Source organism: Anopheles funestus, chromosome 3RL (genome assembly GCF_943734845.2).
Source record: "Anopheles funestus chromosome 3RL, idAnoFuneDA-416_04, whole genome shotgun sequence".
NCBI classification, from domain to species: Eukaryota; Metazoa; Arthropoda; class Insecta; order Diptera; family Culicidae; genus Anopheles; species Anopheles funestus.
The window spans coordinates 45,760,302-45,785,520 of NC_064599.1; the positions used below are offsets into that span (position 1 = coordinate 45,760,302).

The window sequence follows — 25,219 nt, forward strand, 5'->3', positions numbered from 1 at the left end:
TAAGATTATATATGCGTCTCCCAAAAAAAACGAAAAAACTAAGGGCGTTACCCTGCTAACACTGATCCAACGTACAAGTCACTGTAGGTGTATTCCAATTGCATACTTTTAGGCGATCAGTGTTGAAAACGTCGCACAGCACCTATCAGTGCTGTCAAACTTGCCCTAAAAGAAGAAAAGCCGACAACTCAGGACTTCAGAAAACTTTACGTGAAATTATTATTATGGTGATTTTCAACATTATTATATAAATTAAATGGAACAATACATAACGTAGCAGGTGCAGAACAAAAGGTTTATTCATCAATGTTTTGTATCATGAAATGTGTTCTTATGCAGTTAAATAATGTAGAACTTATCGTACATAATGCATTCTTAAGGTTTAGAGTAGCACGGCGATGTCCAAATTTGCTGTTATCTGCTATAATTGTATACTACAAGCAAAATAAATATAAAATTCAGTTATATCCTAGAGAGTCTAGAGCGGAACATCAACACTTGAATGCTAAGGTGTACTATTGCCAGGGCACCAAAGGGATTCTCCCGTCGAGAGAGACACATCTTCGTTTACAGTCTATCAAACAGCATCAAGATCTGACACTGAGGAGGTGCGCCGAATGACGGTTTTTGTCATACAATAATGCTTTAACGACAGATAATACATTCTCTAATGTATTGCAATGCGAGCGTGCGAGTACCTAATATCACGAGAAACCAATCAGGACCAGTATTTGTTAGGATAGGAGGTTGCCGCCTGTTGCATCGAATGATACTCTGCTGCAGTAGCAGTCGTAACCGGTGGTGGACAGCCGACCAAGTTAGTAGCGTACGCCTGACCCGGATGATGGGGCGGATAGGACTGACTCCAAGGGGTTTCCTGCGTGACGATGGGCGCTGCTGCCGGAAGCGCTGGTGGTACTTTAACGTAGTTCTCAGCCTGCGTAGTTGAAGGGCTCAACTTGATGGAATTTTCATGCGCCGGCTTAATATACTCTTCGCTCATCATTTTGGTGTATTCGGAAGGAAGGAATTCTGAAAATAGCAAATGTCTCATTAATCTTTGTTCTTTGGCGAGCCATTAAATCGACTGTTTTGCTACCTTGATTGTTTTGGTGGAAGCCCATGTGGTTGGTCGTAAAGTTTTGTCCTCCGAAGTGGCCATGTTGGAAATGACCGGAGGAAAAGGACGAGGGATTTTGCGCAGCAAACTCATAGTTAGCTGCTGCCGCCATTTGGTACGAATCGTTGGACGCAACTCCAGGGTGATACTGTGACATTGGCAGAGTGCCCAAACTGCTGAGCGGGGTGGACATTTGTGCGCCAGCGTGCTTGCGAAGCCGGGCACGACGATTACTAAACCATACCTGTATGCGCGCTTCGGTCAGGTTGGTGGTGGAGGCTAACTCTTCGCGCGTGTACACATCCGGATACTGCGTACGCTGGAAGGCCTTCTCCAATGCTTCCAGCTGTTCACCCGTGAAGGTGGTCCTCGATCGACGTTGTTTCCGCTTCAGTAGTATTCCCGGTTCCGATTCGGTGTCACTCGAGTCCGATCCGCGTCCTAGCAGATGACGAAACACCGATCATGTCGCAATCGGGGCACCATCGATGGGGAAAAAAATGGAAAGAGAAATAAAAAAGAAATACTTTACAATTAGTCACCGCTACGGACGAATGGTGCTTGTTCGGTGGCATAATGTGGCGTGTAATTGAAATCAGTTAAAACTTCAACCAACCAACAACACACTCAAAAAGCCACCAGATGTTGTGAAAATGTTTCTGAAACCGAAACACACCAAACAAGTGGTAAACATTTATTACTGTCTGCATCGTTGGTGGTTTGCTACCACACAGTTACAACCTATTCGTAATGTTAAGCGAAAGCATACCGAGAGTAACGGAACTGTCTCCGAAAATCAATGTGATCGTCCAATTTCCGTTTGCGAGGGTGGAATTTCCAGATGTTTTAACTATTACCACCATTTTATATGCTTTGATGTCTTGTTCTGTGCTTTAAAAAGTGTGTTACACGTGAATAGAAACTATGTGCAATACTTCTATACAGTTGGGAGAATTAAACATCTCACGTAACATTGATTTGTAGGGTATTTGCGTTTTTATCGTCTTTCAAAGTCATATACACGAAATACACGAAGGACGAATGCTAATCCATTTTGTTGTGTGTCTTTGCAATTATGCCTGAAAATTGTTATATTTAGGAAATGTTAAAGGTGGTTCGAAATTTCCAGCCAGAGTCTTAGGTCCTGCTGACCAATTCAAGTGATATTTTGAAATTATATTGTAAAGTGGAACCATTTTCAGCATGTCTGTAATATTTCAACTTTTGGTAAAAGTTTAAAAACTGTTAAGACCTGTCCAGAACCTCATGGTCAGATTCAATATTGATAGATTAACGCATTGGGGGGCGGTCGGGTGGTGCATGTGATAAACGGCGCCAGTCCACACGGCCGGACCGGGTTCAAATCCCATCCGGACCGTCCCCCCGTAGCAAGGACTGACTATCCGGCTACGTGGTAAAATAAGTCTAGTAAGCCAGAAATGGCCGGCGTGACCTGTAAGGTCGTTAAGCCAAGAAGAAGAAGAAGAAGAAGATTAACGCAATTTTTCCATTTTTTTGTGTGTGCTTTAATGCATAGGTTTATAAAACAAATAATTAAACAATAATAGTGAGAAAAAAGTATGTCGCATTATGTTTAATTGTTTTGAGGATTTAATAAAGATGTTTACAAAGTTAAGTTTAAAATTTTTACTTTACTTTACTTCAGCTGTGCATTTTCTTACAAAGTGGTTATATTTGGTAACTTGGAAAGCTCAATTGGCTTCAGCTAATAATTCATATAAGTTGAACGGATTGCATGTTAAAACGCTCTGCTCTGCTTACATATTAAAAGAAAAAAAAAGTAAGTTGAACAAGTATGCGATATGTAATACGCAAGTTCATGCCAAAAGAACAACGGCAGTATCATTAGAGTGTCACAATATTCACAAATCAACTTTAAAGGCTCTCCCGATTTTTATGATCCTTTTGAGTTTTCTCTGATGGCTTTGTTGCAGTTCTGCAACCATGCGTTGTTTTCCTTTTTATTGATATGCATCTTTCGGTACGGGATAGAACGTTCGTTAAAAAGCTATTAAAGCGAACTGGTCATTATTGTTCGGTCAGTCGGTTGGCAAAACAAAGCAAAATTTAAGACTTTCTGCAGTGGGTGAAGCTTCGGGATCGATAGCAAATGATCAGCGACAGACAGAAGGCTTCTCATCCCAACGACCTGTGCCAGTTGGCTCAAGAGTGGTCGCCTGAGGACGAGTTTCGTGCTAATCTGGAAGCGAAATAGCTCATTCACCACGAAGACACCACGAGGCGAATGGGGAAAAACAGAAACGAGCAAATTGACGCGCGCAGACAGCTTGGCGTTCAAGGAAAAGTGTCTACAAGTATCTGGCTGAAATCTGAGGCGTGCGAGTTTGTTAAACGGCGTTTCAGCACGAGCGAAGTATCGGCATATTTCGCTGTTCTTAGTTGCAAGTGGAGCGAATATTTCATTCATAATTGTTACCGTTGTGCTGAAGTCAAATTTTAAACAGCAACCAACAAAATAGCTCGATGCATTAGCCTTGGGATGTTGCTAATAAGTTAAAGATTTTGATCTAATACAACATATTTAAAAAGTATTCATAGTGCGTTTGGCTCAGCTAATAAGAGATTCAAATGGTGCATACATACACCCAAATCATGGAAAGATAACAGTTCCAGCATGTGTCAACAGCCGCTTGCTTAGCCATGCTGTAAATTCATTTCTTAAAATGAGCTTTTACATTTAGTACATATTTGCACGGTGGTTTCCCTTGTACGGTTCATGTTTACGAGCATTCCAAGCACGTCATAAACATTCGGAGAAACAGCGCGCGGCTCATAATCGGATATTGAATGTCATTTTTCAGTAATCAGTGCAGCAAGTACAGGAAGTTGTGACCGGTGCTGCAATCGTGTGAGACACCATCATGTTCAACACCTTCGGTGTCTGTTCGGTGTTGGGCTTGTTGTTTTTTTTTATTCTTTAGCGTTCTCTTCGTAACATCATCCTTAGCTCGGCGGCGTTCCACAGTACAGCGGGAACAAGCGTCACTAGGTCTGACGGTTGGAATCCCCTTAATAAATTATTATAAGGCTAAAAGGTTTCGTTTACCAATTTTTCATTCCATTTCGCCGCGACCGAGCGTCTATGGCGAACGGATGAGCCCTGTGCACTTGAGCAGTCCGGAGAGCCTAAGCTTTTGAAACGAAGTACCTTCATTTATTTGGCTGGCCGTCGGTTTCCTTGGTTCATTCGGACATTCCATCGCGTACGGTACGTACAAATCGAATAGCAGGTCCGAGGAAAGAGATCGCTTTTGAAGTTCACCGCCGTAAGGTATATTGGCTTCGGTATCATGTGACCCATTGTGTCAGTTGACACTTAGGTACAATTTTGCGGTATTAGCTGCTGTAAACTCACACTCATTTATTAGTTGGTTCCTTTTATGAAAGGATTTCGCCTCATTTGTTCAGTGTTGGAAGGCACAAATGGGAGTAATATCGGTCGGTACGATCAAGGCATGGGAAGGTGGGCCATGGATAGTGTGTACAGAACACAATGAGAACCAAGGAAGGATTAGTGTAGTTTCAAAGGCTACATACGTATGATGCAACTATAAGAAGGGCGCTCCGGTATAACGTATGACCTAATTTCCGGAAGACATCTGATATGGAGTGGATTACGGAAGTAAGTACAAATCTTGTGATTAAAAATTCTGAATTTTTGATGAAAAATAAAAATGAAGTAGAACGATCGTTGATATATAAGGAACCATAACATGTTTTGTCTAATAAAAAACGTCAATTTGTCTTAGAATCGATCAAACATAAAAATCGGCGATGTACGAATTAGTAATGCCTAAAAACCCTAGAAGTAATCCTAGATCTTTGCAATATGGTATCATCAACGCCGAGAAAAAGATCACAGGATAGAACCGTTGATTTAGCCGACCCAGATGAATAGAGCCGCTACCTACATTTTATTCCCGGGTGTGTTCAAAGGCGATAAATTAATTCAGAACCGCGCTCAATGTGTGAACCTAAACTGTTTTGAAAAAAAAAAAAACTGAACGTGGTACAGCACCTGAACTCGTATCCTTTACACAGCAACAACTACAAAAACAGAGAGTGAAAAACATGTTGTAAGCTATCATAGTATGGCGCGAAATTGCTGCAGGTGCGCCAAGGCTTTTGAAGATTAATGATGCACGAGTTACTCATCAAAATGATTTTTTAAAAGTGATGTTTTATGTATAGTAAATGCGAGATTCAAAGAAAATCCCCGATAACTTTCAATCAGCTGCATCTTCGAACCTTTGAACTTCGCTTCAATTTCAGACGATTAAAAGAAAATGAATGTATCTACTTGCTCTAAAATCTTAAAACAAATTAGAATAGAATAGAATAATATTGGAAAAATTCGTCTTAAGATGATGTATGCGCTCCTTTAATTTTAAGGGGATAACTTCCTACATCTTCGATGCAATTCTAATCTTCAAGAAAACCACAATGTCGTCGTATATGTAAGTTATAGTTCTTGAAAGAGATGCTGTCGCTTCTAGGTGCAAAACTCGACTGAGTGTTTTATTCTTACTAGCTATATGTCACGAATACATTACATTTTATACGATTACATTTTATAGCGATAGTACAAATACAAATATCTAAATCTAGCGTTACATACAAATAACTAATCCTAGCGTTACGTGTATATCGCAACACACAGTCGATAGATAAAAACAGGGCAGAACTGAATAAAGACTTGAAATCAAATGTTCAATAATATTTAGATTGCCATTCCAAGCCATTGCTAATTCCTACCATTTGAAGGTAGTAAAAGTCCAAAAGTATAGCATAACATAGTCTACATTGCACTTCATTAATTTTGCTAATCAATGATTTTTTTTTCATTTTCAACCACACGTTGCAAAATAATCGAATCAATAGAATTAATAAGATTATTTCTTAAACTAAAATTTAAAATATTTCAGGATTTTCAAATTAGAAACAAGTAAATATTACAGACAGCAGCATAACCGGAAAACATTATCTAGTCTTCCAAAGTGTGTTAAGAATAAATTTATTGTTACCATGTGGTGAAGAATACCCAAATTTATAAAATGTTTCTAGTAGTTACTGCGACCACCAACAAGCTCCTTACAATCAGCCGCCACCTCATTACTTCAAATCCTCCTTTCACCAAGGTTTTGATTGCTAAAGCGCTCCTAGAACCACGGGTTTGCCGTCATCTCGTCTCGTATTTCCTAGTTTAGATCCTCTTACGTTCTATTGCGTCACACATTAGGAAGTCAACCACCGAAACGAAAGTGTAACCATCGATAAAGACCGCTCGGGAGTCTCGCTGCTCTAGTTTTCAAGGTTTCTTCTGTGGCGGCCTCTCTTCAAAGAGGTTCACATAGCACCGCTTAAGGATACAAACGGTTAGAAAAATTGGGAAATGATGTTGTACGACAACCTTTTGATTGTTGTCACCCTTCCCGGGTGGCTTTTGAGGTCGGAATCCTTAGAAAATCGACGCGCAAGAACATCGTCGGTGGTAAATGCTGTGGGCACTGTGAGAGAGCCTGTTACCACAAATCACCGAGTGAAAGAAGAAACCAAACCAAGGCGAGTTACTGTGTGGCGGTACGATAGTGAGATGACCATTTGGTGAAGGCAAAAAGAGGACCATATCCCAGAAAACAACACCACCAAAACAGACAGGACAGGAATGGGATGTGACTTGGGATTCTTGCGTGTGAGGTGTGAGCCTGCTTGTGTATCTTAATGGTCGTTTTGTGAAGTGACACTTTTCATGTTTTATTTTTCTATGGTGCGTTTGAGGTAGGGCAACACGTTACACAATAATAAAATAGCAAATGTTTGGCAGATAATTGCTACCGAAGGCGGTGTACATCAATGATCGAAACACATTGATTGATTATACAAGCTCATCAAAACGTTAATATAAGCAAAGAATAAAAATGAAAACAAAAGTTTAAAAACGAAACATAAAAAGTATATACACGTTTCAATGTAGCAATTAACCTCTATCATAGTTTTAAAGAAAAAACTTTTGTTGTTTATAATGAAATTAGTCAAAAATCAATTGTTTGCTTGTGTTTATGATGATAGTACGATAAAGAAACAAAACATAGTACGATAAATTCATTCACTTTTTTAAATTCCTAAATCTTTACAACCGATAAGATATTGGCCGTAAGGAACGGACAAACCGAATTCTAAAGTTATTTTTATCGTGTAGCCTTACTATGGGCGAAAGATCCAAATAGTGATGTAGTGAATTTTAGAATTATATATAAAAGAACCCGTAGGAAGACCGGGTATAGAATCCCATCCCATCCAGAGCAAAGACTGACTATCCGGCAACATGGTAAAAATTAGTCTAATAAGCCAGAAATAGTCGACATGACCTTAGAGGTCGTTAAGTCAAGAAAAGAGAGATAGATAAAATAATTGTTTTGAAAGTGAGAGATAGGGGCGGTAGTGGTGGTGTTTGTGATAAACGGCGCCTGTCCACACCGTAGGACTGGGTATCAAATCCCATCCGGACCGTCCCCGCATAGTTAGGACTGACTATCCTGACTATCGTGCTACGTGGCAATGTAAGTCTTAATACTGCCTTACCGCTCTTAATAGGCAAAAAAAAGAGTGAGAGATAAAGAGAAAAAGAGACTGAGAGCATTTTCAAACAAATAGAATATTAAAACTATAAATAAAAGACTGTATGAAGCACTGTTACTTCTGGGCCTACTGCAAATTCATACGTAGAAATAATCAAATGGCCTTCATTGCGCATATGAAATCGCTTTTGTTTATACGGTTGTTAACCACAGCATTGTTTATGTTTGGTTTTGTTTTATTGCAATGGGACCATTGTTTTTGTTTCCCTAACAGGTGCAACAAGTTGTATCTATCGGTTTCCTTACACAAAATGCAGCTTGCAAAGAAATCATTTCATTTTAGCTTGCGTTACATGCCAAAGCTGTCATACTACCCAAATAGGAAATAATACTGCCAATTGCAACTGTTTCACAAACTACACTTCCGGACATCCGGTTGGACAGTAAAACAACAAGATACCATTTGTTTCGATGTTAAAGTTTGGCCTTCCCAGTTGAGCATCACATTATTTGTTCGACCTACAAATACTCTGCGGGTGGGTTAAATACACTACGGGCACATGCCGCATAAATTTCATGCTAGAAATGTGCATTGTTCTGCCTGACCTGCAGGAATGATGGTGGGCAGAAATTAGTCAACACGTGGTCTTTGTCGGTTGATATTGTTTTGTGAAAGAATTATTGAACAGTTCGGTTGACGAATCGGCACTTTCAAAGAGGATCAAAACAATTGCTTAGGAAGCAGCACAATTCACATCAACAAAAACAACGTCAAAACAACTGTTGCCCACCCAGTTTTAACATGAAGCTTTTTGTTATTATCCAATAGCGTAATATTTATCTAACCCTAATGATATATCGAATAAAGAACAAAATATATTAAAATTTGTAAACTCGCAATTGAAAATTGTTGATGATCGCTGTAGCTCAGCAGTTGTTGTGAGAATATTTCAATATAAAACATGTGTTTCTCACGTAACGTGCAAAGCGTTTATGCAACGGCAATCGCTAACACTTGAAACGGCATTGAGGGGTACGTGGCGAAATTGCTATTTAGCACAAAACCCTACGCTTCGAACATTTGTTTTCCAGTTTATACAGAAGTATGAAAGGGAACAACAGGGGGATGGGGATGGGTGCAAAACGATGAGGTTAGTTCGTGCTTAGAATATTAGTACCACTAACTTCAGCAACTATTCAACATGGCGAAAATATAAACTAACGGTAGGAGCTTTGAACGAAACAAAGTGTCACCCGATGTGCATAAAGTTATCAGCGTTCTAGTGTCACTCAACTTCGCCCTCCCTGGAAGAAGAGTGAAAGATGCCGCCAGAGCTGGTTTTTGAATCTTGAAAGCAAGCATCTTTCGCTGTGTATTACGAGGCACAGGACGGCAGCGCACAAACTGTAGTGTACAGATTAAGCCATTTTGAAAGACCGGTTCAATTCCCGTGACAGCTAGGATGTCTGGTTAAATCAGATGTATATTTCACTGTCATTTCACTGAGAGAGACAAGTAAAGGGTAAGGTTAAGATTGTCCAGTTACATGGAACCAAGATCAACATCATTACTTCCAAAGCTCGGAAATTGTGACATGCTGAAAAATGGTTTCAAATCAAGCAATAGATAAGGACTAAAATTAATAAACCCTAATTCAATCAGACCTTTGTTAGGCCAATACGGTTGTGATAATAAACTAAAACCACATCCGTCATTAACGTTTAATTCATAACTTCTCGTCTTATCTGGAGTTAAACAATCATTTCATTATACACTTATGTTCACGTCCTGTAACCAAGCAATTGTTAAAGCGAGTATTAGATTAGCATTATGTCCATTATCTAAGGGTTTGTGTTACGGCGAAAACATTTAGCTTTGTTTACCGGACATCAAATTAGGGTTACAGTTATTATATTGTGACATAACGGATCATACGTATACAAACATAGTGTGCGCTAATGCGCAACTTACCTCCGAGAATACCGTGTATGCTGTAATCCTTCCGACCATCGTCATCTTTCCGGCCTGGCTCTACACCGCCACCTCTCAGAAGTCGGCTTATTGAAGACACGCTGGGGGGATCCGTTACTCCTTCCTGCAAGCAAACCGGTCAAACAATGGCATTTGATCAAAAGTGCTCAACGAAACAAATATAAAGGAAGGTACCCGTTTGCTTGTTCTATTTGATTCTCATTATACTTGTTTCGTAAGATTCCTTGATTCCTATGAACTAAACATCTCTAAACATATCGAACGTATTGACTTTTACCTAGCGAGGAAGCGTTTGGTTCGTTTCGTTAAAAATGGTATTGTTTTACTTGACGTGAAGTGAGTCGAAAAGCAAAAAAAAGGAAGACAGAGAACAAAAGCAACTTCGATTCTGAAGCTGTAAATTTGTAGGTGCTAACCCTTTTCACAGCTTTTAATTAAATTTTCCCACTCCTGAAAACCACTATCACACACGTAGCAGGAATGTTTTCTTCGCTGCTTGGCTTTGCTTCATGCCACGGTTTCGCGTCCTGTTAGTTTTCACTCATTTTCTATTCTATACCCTCTGGGGACGTTGGTTTGTGATGGTTGTTATTTACATTTCGAATTATAGACTCATTTTACAACCATTAGGCATTAGGGCGAGATGTTAATTTCTTGCGTGTTGGTGCATGAGACGAGGAACAACAAATTTGGGTTTTTATGTATCTGTAGCAACATTGCTCACTACCCAGTTTGGATTGTGTGTGGAGTTATTTTAGTAACATTTGAAATAAATTAATAAGTCGTTAATGCAAATTTTAGTTAGCATCAACAATGCTATAAGATATGACGCAATGTTTAAGGAATTCCTTGATATTTTATGTTAATATTTTGAAAATTATTGTCTTACTTTTTGCCTACCACCAAAAGCATCCATCATGTAGTGTCGTTTTTGTCGGTTAGGCTTTTTGGTTTGTCTTTAATTTTTCAATTAAATTTACCACAATCACGATTCACGACCGTCATCAGAGCCGTTTGTGGTAGTGTCATGCTGACGCCTCGATAAAAGCGAAAGGAGGTAAACCCGAAAATTCAAATCAAACAGGAATCAAAGATATTGACCGCTTACCCCGTGGAAGGAACAGAACACAGAAAATAAACCTCAAAAGAGTCTCGTGCCTTTCCTTTCATCCGCTCCGTCTGGATCGTGCGTTCGTTAATTAAATGATGATCATGATAACACCTATTCGACATTCATTCAGGTAGGTGCGAAAGTCAATCATAGATGAAAAAATGAAAAATGGGCTCAACAATTTGGTCCGCACAAGAAGATAGTAGAACAGGATAGTATAGAAATTTTTTTGAAATGAGAGTGAATCTTCACGCGCTCAAAACTTTGAGAGATGATTTTCTTCACTTTGATCACAAAAACGATTGTTTTAACATTTAATCAATGTTAATTTACTTCAATTGAAATCAATCCAATCTAACTCTGCATGGTATAATGAATTGTCTTTCAATGGTGAAAAATCATAAGCAGATGCTGCTCATAATTTTGTTGAAATAATTACTATGTTAGTGAAGAACTCATTTAAATGAGTTCTTCTAAAATGTTTATTCTATTAAAATATCAAAAAGTAAAAAGAGGCTCAGTATTACTGTGGTTGTTGTTTATTATTATTTTTTTGAGGATTATATTTATCCTCTTTCCAGATTGTCCAATCCATCAATCTGAATGTGTTAATTAGAAAACATTTGTACGATGTTTATACTCGCAATAAGGTAGACATGTATTAATTTGCACGTCAACAGTTGCTATAGGTCGTGTTCTTAATTAAGGGTCGTTCTCGCCTACACCTCAGTCGAAAACGTGTTGGATGGCCGAAGCTGTGCGTGCTAATCCCTACACCAATCATCTCTTTCGAGATCCTCGGCTGAAGGCTGTGCAAGCATAAGGTAGAATAATTGCTTAATTTTGTATTGCACACCGACTGCATTTTGGTGGGCGTAGAAAAAAAGTCGCTCACCACTAAAATCTGTCGTGTTCCGTAGGTAACAGGTGTCACCTGTATGATACATATATTTGTCTGGTCTGAACCTAAGCTAAGCATAACGATTGGGGCAGAAAAAGGAAATGTTTAAGCACAGCATGGATTGTAGTTGGTTGCATTGGTTGCATAGTTTCCATACTTTCGGAATGTACTTGAGTATTGGTAATACATATCAACATTTTAGCAATGCCTAATGGCATTGGTAATTAAAACAGAAACCCGTAAAAGTGAGCAGACTAATCAAGTTGTTAATAGTGACATACTCGACTCAACTCAACGGATGAAGTGATAAAAGAAGATCGAATCAACAAACAGAAAGAATTTCAATCCGGGCAGTATAATGCGGTGCGCATTATGTCTGAAAATGCACGGTGCGATTGTCATATTAAATCTCCGCTCGTACTCGCTGAAGGAAGGCGTTATGAAGGTTAAGTTCTCATGTCGGATTTAATGCCGTTTTTTTTTCTTGGTGTTTTGTTTTGTTTCTGTGTGTTCTGCTTATTCTTTTCCCTTCATCAAATCGGGATAACTCGGCACTGGTAGATGCGGATCTTTTGCCAAAAGGGGTGTTTTGCTCCACATGAGTTATACCGTTTTTGATCGTTTTGGCCTTGGTAAGCTGCTGTCCGTAAAATTACGAGCAGCGATGAGCACAAATGTGGCACCGTTCACGCGTTGCCGGCTGCCTCCCTTTTTGATAGCGCCCGAGAAGCTGTCGCCCAATGTAAATAAGCGTTATTTATTTCGCGCCGCTTTTCAATAATTCCATTGGCATTAGTGACAGAATGGTACGACATTAACGGAGATGCTGGTTTTCAAATTGTGAAGGATATAATTGCTGAACTTAATTACTTTCCTTTGATAATGCGGCCGGATTTAGTTTCTTAAAACGTTGATACAGCGCTATCCATTGTGCCATCGAATTCTTAAAGCCATCGAATTCCTAATGATTATAACATGATCTGCAAATGCAATGTTCATTTATTCTTAATAAATTGTCATTTATTTTAAAATGAGCGACACAATGTTTGATGATAATTATGGTAGGTACATAGTCTGGTTAAATTGTTTGAGATAATTTTATTTTTTTTAATCAATACTTTAACGATATTTAGCCATTGGAATGAATTATTCTAGTAAAACTGATACGCACAAAACAGGGTATTGGTTATTGTCTTTTGAAGGACTAATTTCCAAGGACTAATATCCAAAGAGAGGATTTTTTACTATAAAAGGCATTTACCTGCCGGTAGCCCACATCAGGTCCTAGTTGACCAGAATGTCTATTATCGCTGGGGTCGTCCGAGCCGGCCGTCTAGAATGGTAAAAGAGCAGAAAGGGAAAAGTTCTATTCCATAATCTTATTTTTCCTTCATGTTATAATTTATTGTTTGTTGTCTTGCGCTTCCTTTTTCTACCTATTCATTGGGAGGTTTGATGTTCTTTTGGTGTTGCCGACTCAATGAGCGTACTCCTCCTGCCAGCAACACTACTGCTCGCATGGTATGAACCGTGAGATTGACATGACAGCTTGAAGAAAAAAAAACAACTTATCTCACCAACTTGGATCAGTGCCATAAAAAAGCGACAAAGAAAACGAAGTTTTTGCTCCAATTCATCGAACCAAAGGCAAGAAGAGCCACCTTCCAAAAGCTTGTTTGATTCTGTATATTTGATTGTCAGCTTCGTCGAGGTGTCCCGTTGACGTTTCGTGCCTATCATTTCAGGTTGATAGAAAACAAATTTCTTTAATCGGATCATCGCAGTGTAATTTCCTATGTATTCCGCGCTCGTACCCGTAGAAGCAGGTACGTGCCTGGTAGCGGTATCGGAGAATTTCCTGGAATGAATGTCAGTAGTCGGCAGATTATGAGCCTGATCGGTGATGTGTGATCGCGCGATCGTTCAATACCCAGCTGGTCTCCCCGGACCAGATAAAAAACGCGTATGTTTCATTCATTTACAAGTGTTGGAATGACTTAAATAGCTCCATCGAACTATCTAAAAAAAATAACGAAAACCCAAAAACGCCGCCACAACGAAACGATAGTAGATTAGAGTCGAAATATGCCGTTTAGCTCGCTGAACGAAATGGAAAAACGAAAACGATAAGCTTACAGGGACGGACCGATACATACGCGATGGGAGTGGAATAAATTAAACTGTTCACAAAGAATCTCATCTGGAATCAATCAAATTCAGCAGATCGATTCTTGGGAGCGAGAGTATCTGAAAAATGTTTTCTTCTCCCGTTTCACTGTTAGCTGCTCACTGCTACTGATCTGCCTCTGACCAACATATTAAGGGAATATTGGGATCCGGCAAACAATTGGATGTATGTATTTTTAAACAATCCGTGACTAAAGATCAGATACGCTACCGGAATTTCCCTTGGGTGAGAAATGTAACACGTTTCGGCGTTAGACGTAATCCGTCCCACACGGGAGATCGTTTTAATGGGTCGCATTGACTGGAATTGGTGGTGCCTGTCCGCCTTGCAGCCACCACCATCTTGGCTAAGAGCTTGCAAAGAATTTCATTCACGACTTCATACATCTGGCCGAATGTTACGTCATGATGAGTCACGGTAGTAGATTGAAGTTTCATTGTCAGAAACACTTTTCACTGGAAAATAAATTATGTTTACTGCAAACAGCGGCCACACGACCTGGGCTGGTACACCGGTACGCTGGCACGGCCAGCGATTGAACGGGTGGTTGTGAATGATGTTTGTATCAGCTAAATTGCAAAAGTCTGTGTCGATCGACGGCTGCTTTGGTTGAAATGATGAGCTTTTTTGTCAATTTTCAACTCGCTTTACGTCTCATTCTCACTGTTTTACAGGTACCGTATACCCTCTGAATGCTTTTTCTCACCTTCACCCGCTTCTAGCTCGCAATGATGATCGCCCATATCATCATTCATCACAATTCGCCGGCTAAAGCTAATATTCCACATGCACCGCCAGTCCACGCATTGGGGCAAGCGGTGAAGAAATGATCAGCCGCCAAAAGGGACTTTCGACTACCGAAAGCGACCCCGAGGGCTATTCATCATTGACGAAAGTCATTAGCGGTATCTGGGAAGTAGTAGATTCGTGCACCCCAGCAAATTAACACTCAAAAATGATTCCTAATTTTGGTACCCACCCCGTAGCTTCTCTTAGCTCACAGACGGGGCAGCAGTGTTGCTGCTGTGTTAGCTGCCACGACTTCCAACCGCAACCGCGAGAAGGAAGATTGATCAACGGAAAGCTTCATTGAAAGTTCGCTTGCGGCTTAGCCACGTTTACTTGCTTCGATGTAATTATACGGCTTGACCACTGCGTTTCAAAAACAGTGTGAAAAAAAACATGGGCGGCAGCATGACATTTGTATTGAATGTTGGATGCCCACGAGAGAATAAGTTTGTTTTCTTAGAGCGTTTAATAATATTAATTAGAAGATTTCGCTTATAAAAATTTACTCAACGATTTAAAGATTTATCTTCAAATGTAGAACAGATGTGTAAAACACAGTAACCACAAACTATCCAGCATAAGAAAACTACAAACATTGAATATGTTGCGTATGTGCCAAGGAATCAATGAGAAACGAGAAAAAGGGTCTTGCAAGCTGTAAAATATTCGTAACATGATCACGCTGTTGAATGTATCCTCATCATTATCAAAGGTTCATACGTTAAGAGAAAATCGATTACACCGAGCTAATAACAGCAGCATGACTGGGCTATTTGCATTATCCTTGACAGAACTGTCGAGAATAAATCGAGTAGAAGGCAGTAAGTGTGTTGATGTACTATGTATGGGCTGGTAAGTTATAGAAGAAATAAGTGATGTGGTATTTTTCTATCGTATTGTACAGATAATGATGGGGATGATACATACAGTACATGGTCATGTGCGGTTTATACATTGCCGTGGTTTTTTTGGACCAAAAAATGTGATACTTTCTTAATGACTATTGTTTTATCAAAGATTAGAGATATTTTTGCGATCACCTTCAATGCTGTTTCACATAATACGTGTATGTCCATTTTATGTAGCAAATGTGGGCTTGAATTATCTTCAACCATAGGATATCAAAAGCATTTGGCAGCAGTCTATTCAAAATATTTACGCAATCCGTTTCACACGCCCCATGCACATGAGAATAGTTAAAGTAATCTGTTTGAACAAGCCAACGAATGCAGAGGTCGTGGTGCTTACCTTAATCAACTTTTCCCGTATTTCCCAGCTAAAAATTCCTGGGTTCATCTTCTTCATCTCTTCGATTCTAGCTTCCACTTCCGGTGTCGCTACTTTTGGTTTAGAGCCACCTATTACGCCGGGACGAATTGAACCGGTTTCTTGGTAGCGGTTTAGGATTTTCGATACACATCCATGAGAAACACGCAGTTGGCGTGAAATCACGCAGGGCCTCACCCCAGATGCGGCCATCTCGACGATTTTCAGCCGAATGTGGTTTGGCAACGGTCGTCCATTGATAAACACACCCCCCAACTGGTTCACACGTCCTTGACCTAGGTAAGAAAATGAGAAAAGTGAAGATTAGTTACTAGTTTTTCATTTATTTCTAGACTGATAAAGTAAAGACTCTGGATCTTTTCTGTCGAAGAACTAGAATTCTACAACAATTATATTAATTTAATAAAACTTTCAAATCACACAACTTTCCCGGAATTGAAATTTATTTATTGAAATTTAGTTTAGTTATTCAAATTACAAGGAATGAAACAGATAAACATATCAACTGGCAATTTGAGTGTCGTGGATTCCGTATTTGTATTTTTGAACATAGAAAATTTTATGTGTTGACTGCAATTTTAACAGTTGAAAGCATTATGCAAGAATTGAAGTTTGAAATAACAAACAATTATTAATAACAATAAAACATTTTTTAAAGTAAGTAATAATGCTAAGTCAAATTTTCAAAAGAAGTTAACTGCTTGGTGCCACACAAATTTTCCCCCGAAAACAAAACAAAATTATTATAATTTTCATCAGCAAAGCCTTGGTTGAACTAAGGAAGCTTTTGCTAAAGAAAGTTTTAATGTTTCTTCTATGTATTCAAGACCCGCCTTTGAACTAATACTATTTGTTTCTTGCATTAATGATTATTTGGAAAATTATATCAAGAGAATATTGTTAGTATTCTACCATTACGGTACATTTCTATGAGAGTTGCATCAAAGAACTATATTTAAAATGCTGTCATGTTATACACTCTGTTCTATGAATTTCTGATGCAACAATAGCAATCCTAAACATGAAAAACCAGATACAATTTAAAAATATATGATATTCAATTTCACTCTCACGAATGAATTTTCAAATTGTATTGTGGAAGTCCACTGCTATATTCATGCATTTCTTACATTGTCTAACCTACATTATCATTTTGATCATGAAACAAAATGAAACATCACTGTGCAGGACCAATCTTTCCCCGCTGGAGGATTGCGCACTGATGCGCATCCATTAGCAGCTCTTTCGGTAGATAATTTTCAGCTGCTGCACGCCTGGTGTGAAGAAAATCGGAAAATGTGTAACATGCATTCTTTCGACCATTCTTTTCATCACATTGTAGCTGTCGATGCTGACACGAGCGACGAAAAAGATGCAAACGCACTTAATTGACACCGACTATCTGACGTCACGTATGGACATTGAAGCCCGTGCCCATTCTACACACAGGCACAAACTGCATTCGGTGCGTCGTTTGTGGAATTACAGTTGTATGTGCATATGTGTGCGCGTGTGTTTGTGTTACACAAAAAGATGATCTTATTCCAGGAGCCATCATCGATCGAACCGGATCGATCGAGGCAGGAAAACATCTGGTCCAAGCGTGAAAAATTCCGATTTTCCGGTTTTCCATTTCTTCTCGCCCCCGGTTGACCAGGTTTGTGTTGGTTCGGTTCGTCGGAATTCAGGTATAGCTAATTTGTACGCCATATGCCTCACACCGAAACACCACAGCCACAGCAACCGACTACCATTCCTTTATTCGTCCATAGTGCGTTTTAAAACTCGCGAGAATATTTGCCTCTGCGTGTGGCGTTGGCTACAGAGAATAAATGTAGCCAGTTGGGAGATTAGAATGATCTTGGCTTTGAGAAGAAAAAAAATGGGATCCTTTTCACTACACATTCTACACATGCTTCGTACATAGGAATCGCCGGTAAATTCTTCCCGTCCGTCGTCTGTTGTTCGGGTTGCGTATATCTCCACGGTAAATTTGCGCTTCGACACCTTGACTGATTAAGCGGACGGCACAGGCCTAATACCTTTGACCGGGGGCATCCTTAACGTTTGAGCTGACAATTGATATGATGGACCGCGTGGTGTATGCTAGATGCTCTATAACTTTAAAATGGCAGCTCATGTGCCTATTTATTGTTGTTCTATTTCCTCAAATATATCAACTATGACAATTTTACACACAAAAGATTTGAGCGTAGTTACATTGCGAAATGCACAATGGAGAACCGTTAGTGTAAAACAATTGTTGGAGAATGATGATGATAAAATTACATTGAAAAGAAAAGACACAAAATTGTTGTAAAGCAGATATCCCGTAACTTTCTGCAACCGCTATAAATCTTATTCCAGAGGAATAATTACGGAAAAACCGACGTAAAAGATGTAATGAGTAAAGTTATTTACTCGATATTTGGATAATAATTACAATACGGCCGAAGCCGTAATAATTAATTATAAATAAATAAAATTTGGATAATAATTATTAAATATTAAACATCATCTCTGATTTTTCTTATGTAAATAAATAAATACTCTCCATTCGTGTGCATTAAAAATCATCTGCCAAAAGCTGCAACTATCATTTGTTATCGTTCAAATATTTTAAACGTACATGAAATTCTAGTTTCATTAAATCAATACGTTTAAAATTTAATTTTAAAAAAATTAAAGATTCGTTAATCTTTATATTAAGAAAGTTTTAACAAAGTTTTTCACCCCAATGAATGGCGACGTGAAAATACTTGCTTAAGCTACTACATATAACATTGGCGTATTGAAGTCGGACATTGAAGACGAACCAAATGTAAATTTAAAAAGTATATGTACGTAACAAGAAGTGTCTTGGCAATATTGCATTTCTTTCGTTGAAATTAAAAATGAAATGAAATGAAAATGAAATTATTGAGGAATGATTTTTTTCTTGTTAAGAAATAATCCGATTAAAATGCTAGCACATATTATATTGCATTATCGATTTACCTTGAAAAGGATATCCGCTAAACAGTGGTCTCATGTTTAGCGAATTAGAACCCGACATATCCATTATGCTTCCGTGCGTAGTCAATGTTGAGAGCTAAGTTTCACACACTTTTGCTTTTGCGCAAACAGATTGAGTCTTTGTTTAGATTTATCACATGTGTTTTATCTACACTCAGCTTCTTTAAATAGTATAACCGGTCTACAAACGAGACTACATTTTTGGATTCAGTCATCTGCGCGTATTTCTTTTCGAGGGTATGTATTCCGGCGAATGCAAACACCGAAAAAGCGATTTCAGGACATTATTTTCATTAGCGTGGTAGTATCAATGTGGAAGGATGCTATTATCGACTACACTGATCACTATCATCTGGAATTGCACGCATTAATGCACACCGAAATACACTTCAACGGTCTGACAACGATCAGCTCAAAGGGCGCGGTAGCTTTGGAAAAGGTAGAATCACTTTCTTGTGATGGTGACGCGGGACACTTCTCTGTAACATCTGTTCCACTCTCAGCATATCATTCCTGGTTAGCCGTTCGTTCAAGAGATCGGTCTTTGATGAAATTAAATTAATTAACATAAACAACAAAATTGCCACCATCAAACACTATCATTAAGGAAGCAATCAACGTGCTCGTGCTGCTGTTAAGAACTACACGCCCAGCTGGCGGCCAGCGGTGCGTAAAGCTGGGTGGCACCAACACTTTTTCTTCTTCGTCGGTACACGCACACCTCGGTAGTAGCCGTTGAATCTTTGCAGAAGAAAATCTTCCGATTGATTGAGCTACGCAAGCGCCGGTACGATGTGTCAGGACACTGGAGCTCGAATCGCCGTACGTCAATGACTGATGAGCGCTGCCACACGCGCTCGGTAGAAGAGATCGTCGTATTTATGGATCTATTGCCATACGATAAAACTAAACAGGAACTTTTTGTTTGCACTAACGACACTTTGGTAAAACAAGGAAATATACTTTCACGACAAAGATTCTGAAAATCACACTGTAAGCATCTGTAAAAATTCCGCTTGCGACAGTAAAACAAATGTAGATCACACACGATGTACCGTCGGTCGGCTGACAGTTGGATTATTGCGGGAACGAAGAAGCTCGCGCATAGAAATCTTTCGTGGAAAGAAATCTGGATCCGCGCACGAGTGCATTCACTCAATGCCGCTGGTCCCCAGTTGCGACGGGGATCTTACACGATCGTGAGTTATTTCAGATCACGTTTCGGAGCGCTTCGACCGTATTGCGTTCGCGCGACCGCGACCGTTTGCCGAAAGTATTCCCAAGGAACTGGTTGGCCATGGGCGAGGAAACAAAAACACCACTCGCTTGTTTCTCGGCGGCAAACTGCGATTCCGCGCCACACGCATACTACGGCGCATTGTTTGATCGATGGGAGGGAGTTGCTTATGTCGATTGCTCCCACCTTTGTGAGGCTGTGATGGAGATGAAATGATTTCCCTTTCTCGCACGTGGTAGCTACCGAAACTAAGGGCGAGTCTCAAGCGGTTAGGTCTAACGTTCACCCTTCTCCCTAGCGATCTATTCGTTCGGGCCCTAATACAGCGCGTACAGACCTTATGCTTCTTGTGCGGTTCGTTATTAGCTAGCGACTTTAACTACCACCAGCGAGTGAGGTATTAAATCGTATCTGGGGTCTTCGTCTGTTGTGTGCGTTTAGGTAGGGGACAGCTGATCTTTGATGCGTATAGTAAGAATAGGGGACTACAGTAACGAAAGCCCTTACAAAAGGACCCTATCCCCTGACACGCTTCCGGTGATCTGGACGGGTAAAATTGAAAACCGAAACATTTTCGGCTTGCCCGGCATTAAACCTTGCCACGGTGCTGGAAGCGCGAAAGGGAGCCATAACTGTGGCAGGCGATGATAGGCGAAAGCCGGAACACGGCAATCAACGGGCCAACGTGTCAGTGAAGGGGAAGAAATATCGTAGTTTGGTGGACATTACAACCTAAAACAAAACATAATGCCCATCGTCAGTACACGCAAGCTTGGTCGGCGCACGTTGATTCAAAGGCATTAACAAGGGGTTGCCGTGACGAGCACACCAAGCGGAAGAGATTTGATCGACAATGACGGTGGTCGATGTATCGAGGAAAAATAAAAATATAGTAGGAAAAAACTCCGCCTACTTTTCGTTCGGAGCTTGATTATTAAAATCGACGAAACGAGTACGTTTCACGAGCACGCTTTCATCGACTTCGTCGATTCGTCGATGAAGGTATGAATTCCACGATGTTATTTATAGAATTTTAAATACTCATGATTTACATGATGGTGGTGTTACACCATCACGAACACACTAAATCGAATTTTTGGACCTTTAGTATGATATGAAAAATATAGGATTTGCGCTAAGTCAAGCAATGGGCAAGTGTCAACTGTTAGCGGGCATTTATCAACACATGATTTTTCCATTGATGGTGCTGCCATCATATTTGCCTTCAGAATTTCCAATGAAAAGAATGTCATGCGTTTATGCTGGATGCACCCCGCCTTGCATTCAACTTAACATTTTAAAGTAAACAGAACTTTAATTTATGATGGTGTACAAATTTATGTTTCTGTAGAGGGAGCTATTCTAACTGTGAATCGCCTGTTGCCAATGAGATTTGTTCTTTGATTGTGGTGCCAGATTGAGAAGATTTATGTGACACTTGGCAGGCTTTTATACGAAACATAGTCCAAAGATTCTACCAGCTCGTCGTTGGTTACTCTTGCATTGCTGTTGTCCAATCGAGATGATGCTGGACCACGTTTAATATGATTATGCTCAAAAATGACCAACATTGAAAGATGAATTAGGTTTAGTTGAATTGGATCAATTTAGTTTTCCACCTCTAACCTAATCAATAAAATCATAAACCGACAATTTGAAGCGATAGGGGTTTAAAATATGAGTCTATAATTATAGAAGTTCAACTATTTTGTTTTCACTTTTAAACCATACTGAACAAGCTTTTACATACTTTGCCAAAGTTACTGTCATAGTAACGCAACAACATGGTTTCTGTAGCCTATTTCAAGCGTTGCTGTTGTTCTTCGATAGCTTATTATGATACTGAAATTAAAAAAATGTCATAAATAATACTCTAAATATCCGATCAAACTAAATGGGAATCAAACTGCAGCATAGGTTACATACTGGTGATGCAGATAAAATAGCTTTAATTTGGGTCTATGATATTGATTTAGTTTCAGTACTAACCGAAAAAATATAAGTACCTAAATACAGCTAATGCTAATTATTTTCAGTGAAATGCAGCTGAACAGTATTTAACATCATTGAAGAGTGCATAAAATAATTGTCATACAAATTTCCTGTGAAACCTTTGTCCGACTCCAAATTATTCAATCCTTTCATTTTTCTCATATTTGATTTTATTAACATGTTTGTAATATGAACAAAGATCCGCAAAATAATTTCCATAACCAACTCTGAAGTACCTAACGTGAGGTTTGTTTCTTCGATATGTAGTGCAAGAAGCAAGGATACATATATTCGAAGTCACTATTTGTGAAAAGGTTCTGGATACTTTGTGGTTTTTTGTTTAAAGTTAGACATTGCTTTAGGTTGTGTGAGGTACAACCACAAAGGGCTTAACCTTAACCAACCATGAACACGTATTTTCAATATGTAGCTTGTAGAAACAGTTTTTAATTTATTGGTTATATTTCATTACTTTTTCTGAATAAAAAATGTAAAAAATCATAAAAAAAATGAAAAAAATGAAATCATAAAAAATCTTTTAAAGAACAGCACAATTGTTTCAGAATGGTCTTATCTGACAGTTGATAGCTAACAGCAAATTTAATTACATATCTTGATAATAGATCAGCATAGATCTATTTACATAGCTGTTTGTGCAACTTCATGCTTTATACTGTACTTAATATGTGTCAACGTTAGAAAATTTTCTGTGATTATGTTCTCCAGGAAAACGTCTCCAATATTGTTTGACTATAATTTAGCCGGGAACTTAGTTTCGCGAACCGACGCGATTCGCTATGAAGGTTTTTTATTAGACGGCAGATAGATCCTTCAAGATCATTCCGAGCTGAATTTGAATTTGTTTGTCGTGTCAGTAAAGATTTCAAGGACCTTAACAGTCTTAAAGCTCGTTTCTGTGATATCGTTAGGGCTATTTTAGAATTCACAAGTAGTACTTGGATATCAACGCAATAGTAAAAAATAGACAATTTTACAGTTGGATTTACCAACTTCTAGGCTCTCTGTAGGAATCTAAGATTACGACCATTACTATTATGAATTTAGATCGACGGAATTTGGTTCTAATGGTTCATGTTTCATGCTTTGTATTGTTTTTTTCCCTTTGCTATGTTTGAAAGGAGAATAATCTTTTAATAATCAATCATAAATAATAAGAAATACATATCAAAATTCTATCCATCTGTGCAGGACCTACGACGAATACATTGCAAAAGCGTAATGTAAAGAAGGAACTTTACAATCCCACATCATTCTTGTCGGTAAATCATAATATCTCGCTTGACGACGTCTTGCATCGCATATAGTGTATCATCAGAGTTACCCTTATGTACCAATACTGTATATAGAATGACATCCTTACACACACTTTGATTTTTGAGATTCCAAGATTCCTTATTTCGCTTTCCATATTTTCCATTTCCAAGTATAAATAATACTAATGATTAAAAACGAATGTTTGAAAAGATCGCTTTTCCATTTGCTGCCATTACCGGCCAAGTGGTGCAGATCGTAGCATCACCGATCCCTCACACTCACGATGGTACCAAATCTCATCCGAACTGTTCCCCGTTTTTAAAGATTGGCGAACTATTCGGTTATGTGGTAAAAATAATTACAGTGAACCAGTTATGACGACAAGATTTAGTAGTTCGTTACACCAAAAAAGTATCATTGTTGATCTTATACTTTTGTGTCACAGGACTGGTTTTGAAAAACTTGGACACTAGTTAGAGCTGCGTATGAAGGCACAGTCCAGTCATAAATAACAGACAAATTAGATTTATCTTTGTGTCTTGTTTTGCTGATTGTCCAATTTAATCGATTAATGCTCATTTTTGTTAAAGAGGATGTCTTGAATTACATCACAGGTATATTTCGTTGAAAAGGTTTCATATAAAATATATGTAGAATATTATATGACTAATAACAATTCAAAGCTAGTAATACGGCCAGACCGTTCTACATGAATACAGCGTTTTTCTACTTGATTCTTAGTAAGAAACATGTCTTTTTGCCTATCCACGTCAAAAATCAAGTGCGCAGAGCAGGAAAAAGTGTGCGGCTAGCCTTAACTGAATAGAAAATCGCTGCAAAAAAACTATTCAAAGCATCAAACTGAAAGCAGCGCGATCAGTTGACAATGCCTCGTATAAATATGAATCATTAAGAGAAAAAACGTAATTAAATGTTTTGTTGATGTGAACATGAGTCTATCCAACGACTATCTAACAACACTCTTTGATTCAGGTGGTGTTTGTTTTACAATATGCACAAAGTTGTTTATCGATCATTCCTTAATAATATGGAATCTGTGCTGATATTGAAACTATTTTATTGATTTATTTATTCCACCTTCTTTCATTGCGTTGACTATTGCCTATAAGCTCCATTGATTGATCATTTGCCATCCCCCGTCCATCTCACGTGTAGACAAGCTTTTCTAGAAGCACTTTGCAAGCTGGATTGTCTTTTTGAGAGGTATGAGATCATCACTCAATTCATCAATGATCGTGTCCTGCCATGAAACAAACCTGTAAACAAAAGGTATTTGCCGCTCTGAATGCAGCACGGTGTAAGACAGAAAGGCGGGGAAATTGTGACGAGAAGATCTGCGTTAGCTACTGCACAATCTATGGCGGCCATTAGTGTTTTGCGTAATGATCGAAGTAATTCAAGTAGCAACAGCAGTTAATGATCGGCTATTTGAAATTGCCACAACAATAGCTGGTCCCGCCGTAGCCATTGTTGAAACAGTGCGCTTGGAAGTGGCGCATGTTGCAGCTGTTAACAGAGATGATCTTTGATTGCATAGTAGAATATATCGTGTAGGAAGGATTGCTGTATCTAACACTATGTGTGGCTTTACTATAATTTTTGGGGGAGGGTTGCCCTTTACGGCTTAATTGTTACACTGATGAGTTTTCAAAGTGTGTGCTATATCTTAC

At 38.9% G+C, this 25,219-nt stretch overlaps 1 protein-coding gene across 3 annotated transcripts; it reads right to left on the reverse strand.

The window, feature by feature from the left end:
• Positions 1-2: 2 nt before the first annotated feature.
• LOC125772305 (protein gooseberry-neuro-like) lies at positions 3-20,342 on the reverse strand. 3 transcript variants are annotated; one of them, XM_049443871.1, is made up of 7 exons: positions 20,218-20,342; positions 19,007-19,217; positions 15,971-16,284; positions 13,007-13,078; positions 9,713-9,836; positions 1,100-1,561; positions 3-1,032 (listed from the first exon to the last, which is right to left on the reverse strand). In XM_049443871.1, exons 2-7 carry the CDS (start codon positions 19,068-19,070, stop codon positions 719-721), a joined length of 1,350 nt encoding a protein of 449 aa, XP_049299828.1. In that variant the 5' UTR covers positions 19,071-19,217; positions 20,218-20,342; the 3' UTR covers positions 3-718. The 3 variants fall into 3 exon arrangements, with proteins under 3 accessions (XP_049299828.1, XP_049299826.1, XP_049299829.1); XM_049443869.1 differs by lacking the exon at positions 20,218-20,342 and having other exon boundaries at positions 19,007-20,203; XM_049443872.1 differs by lacking the exons at positions 13,007-13,078; positions 20,218-20,342 and having other exon boundaries at positions 19,007-20,203.
• Between the last annotated feature and the right edge of the window lie 4,877 nt (positions 20,343-25,219).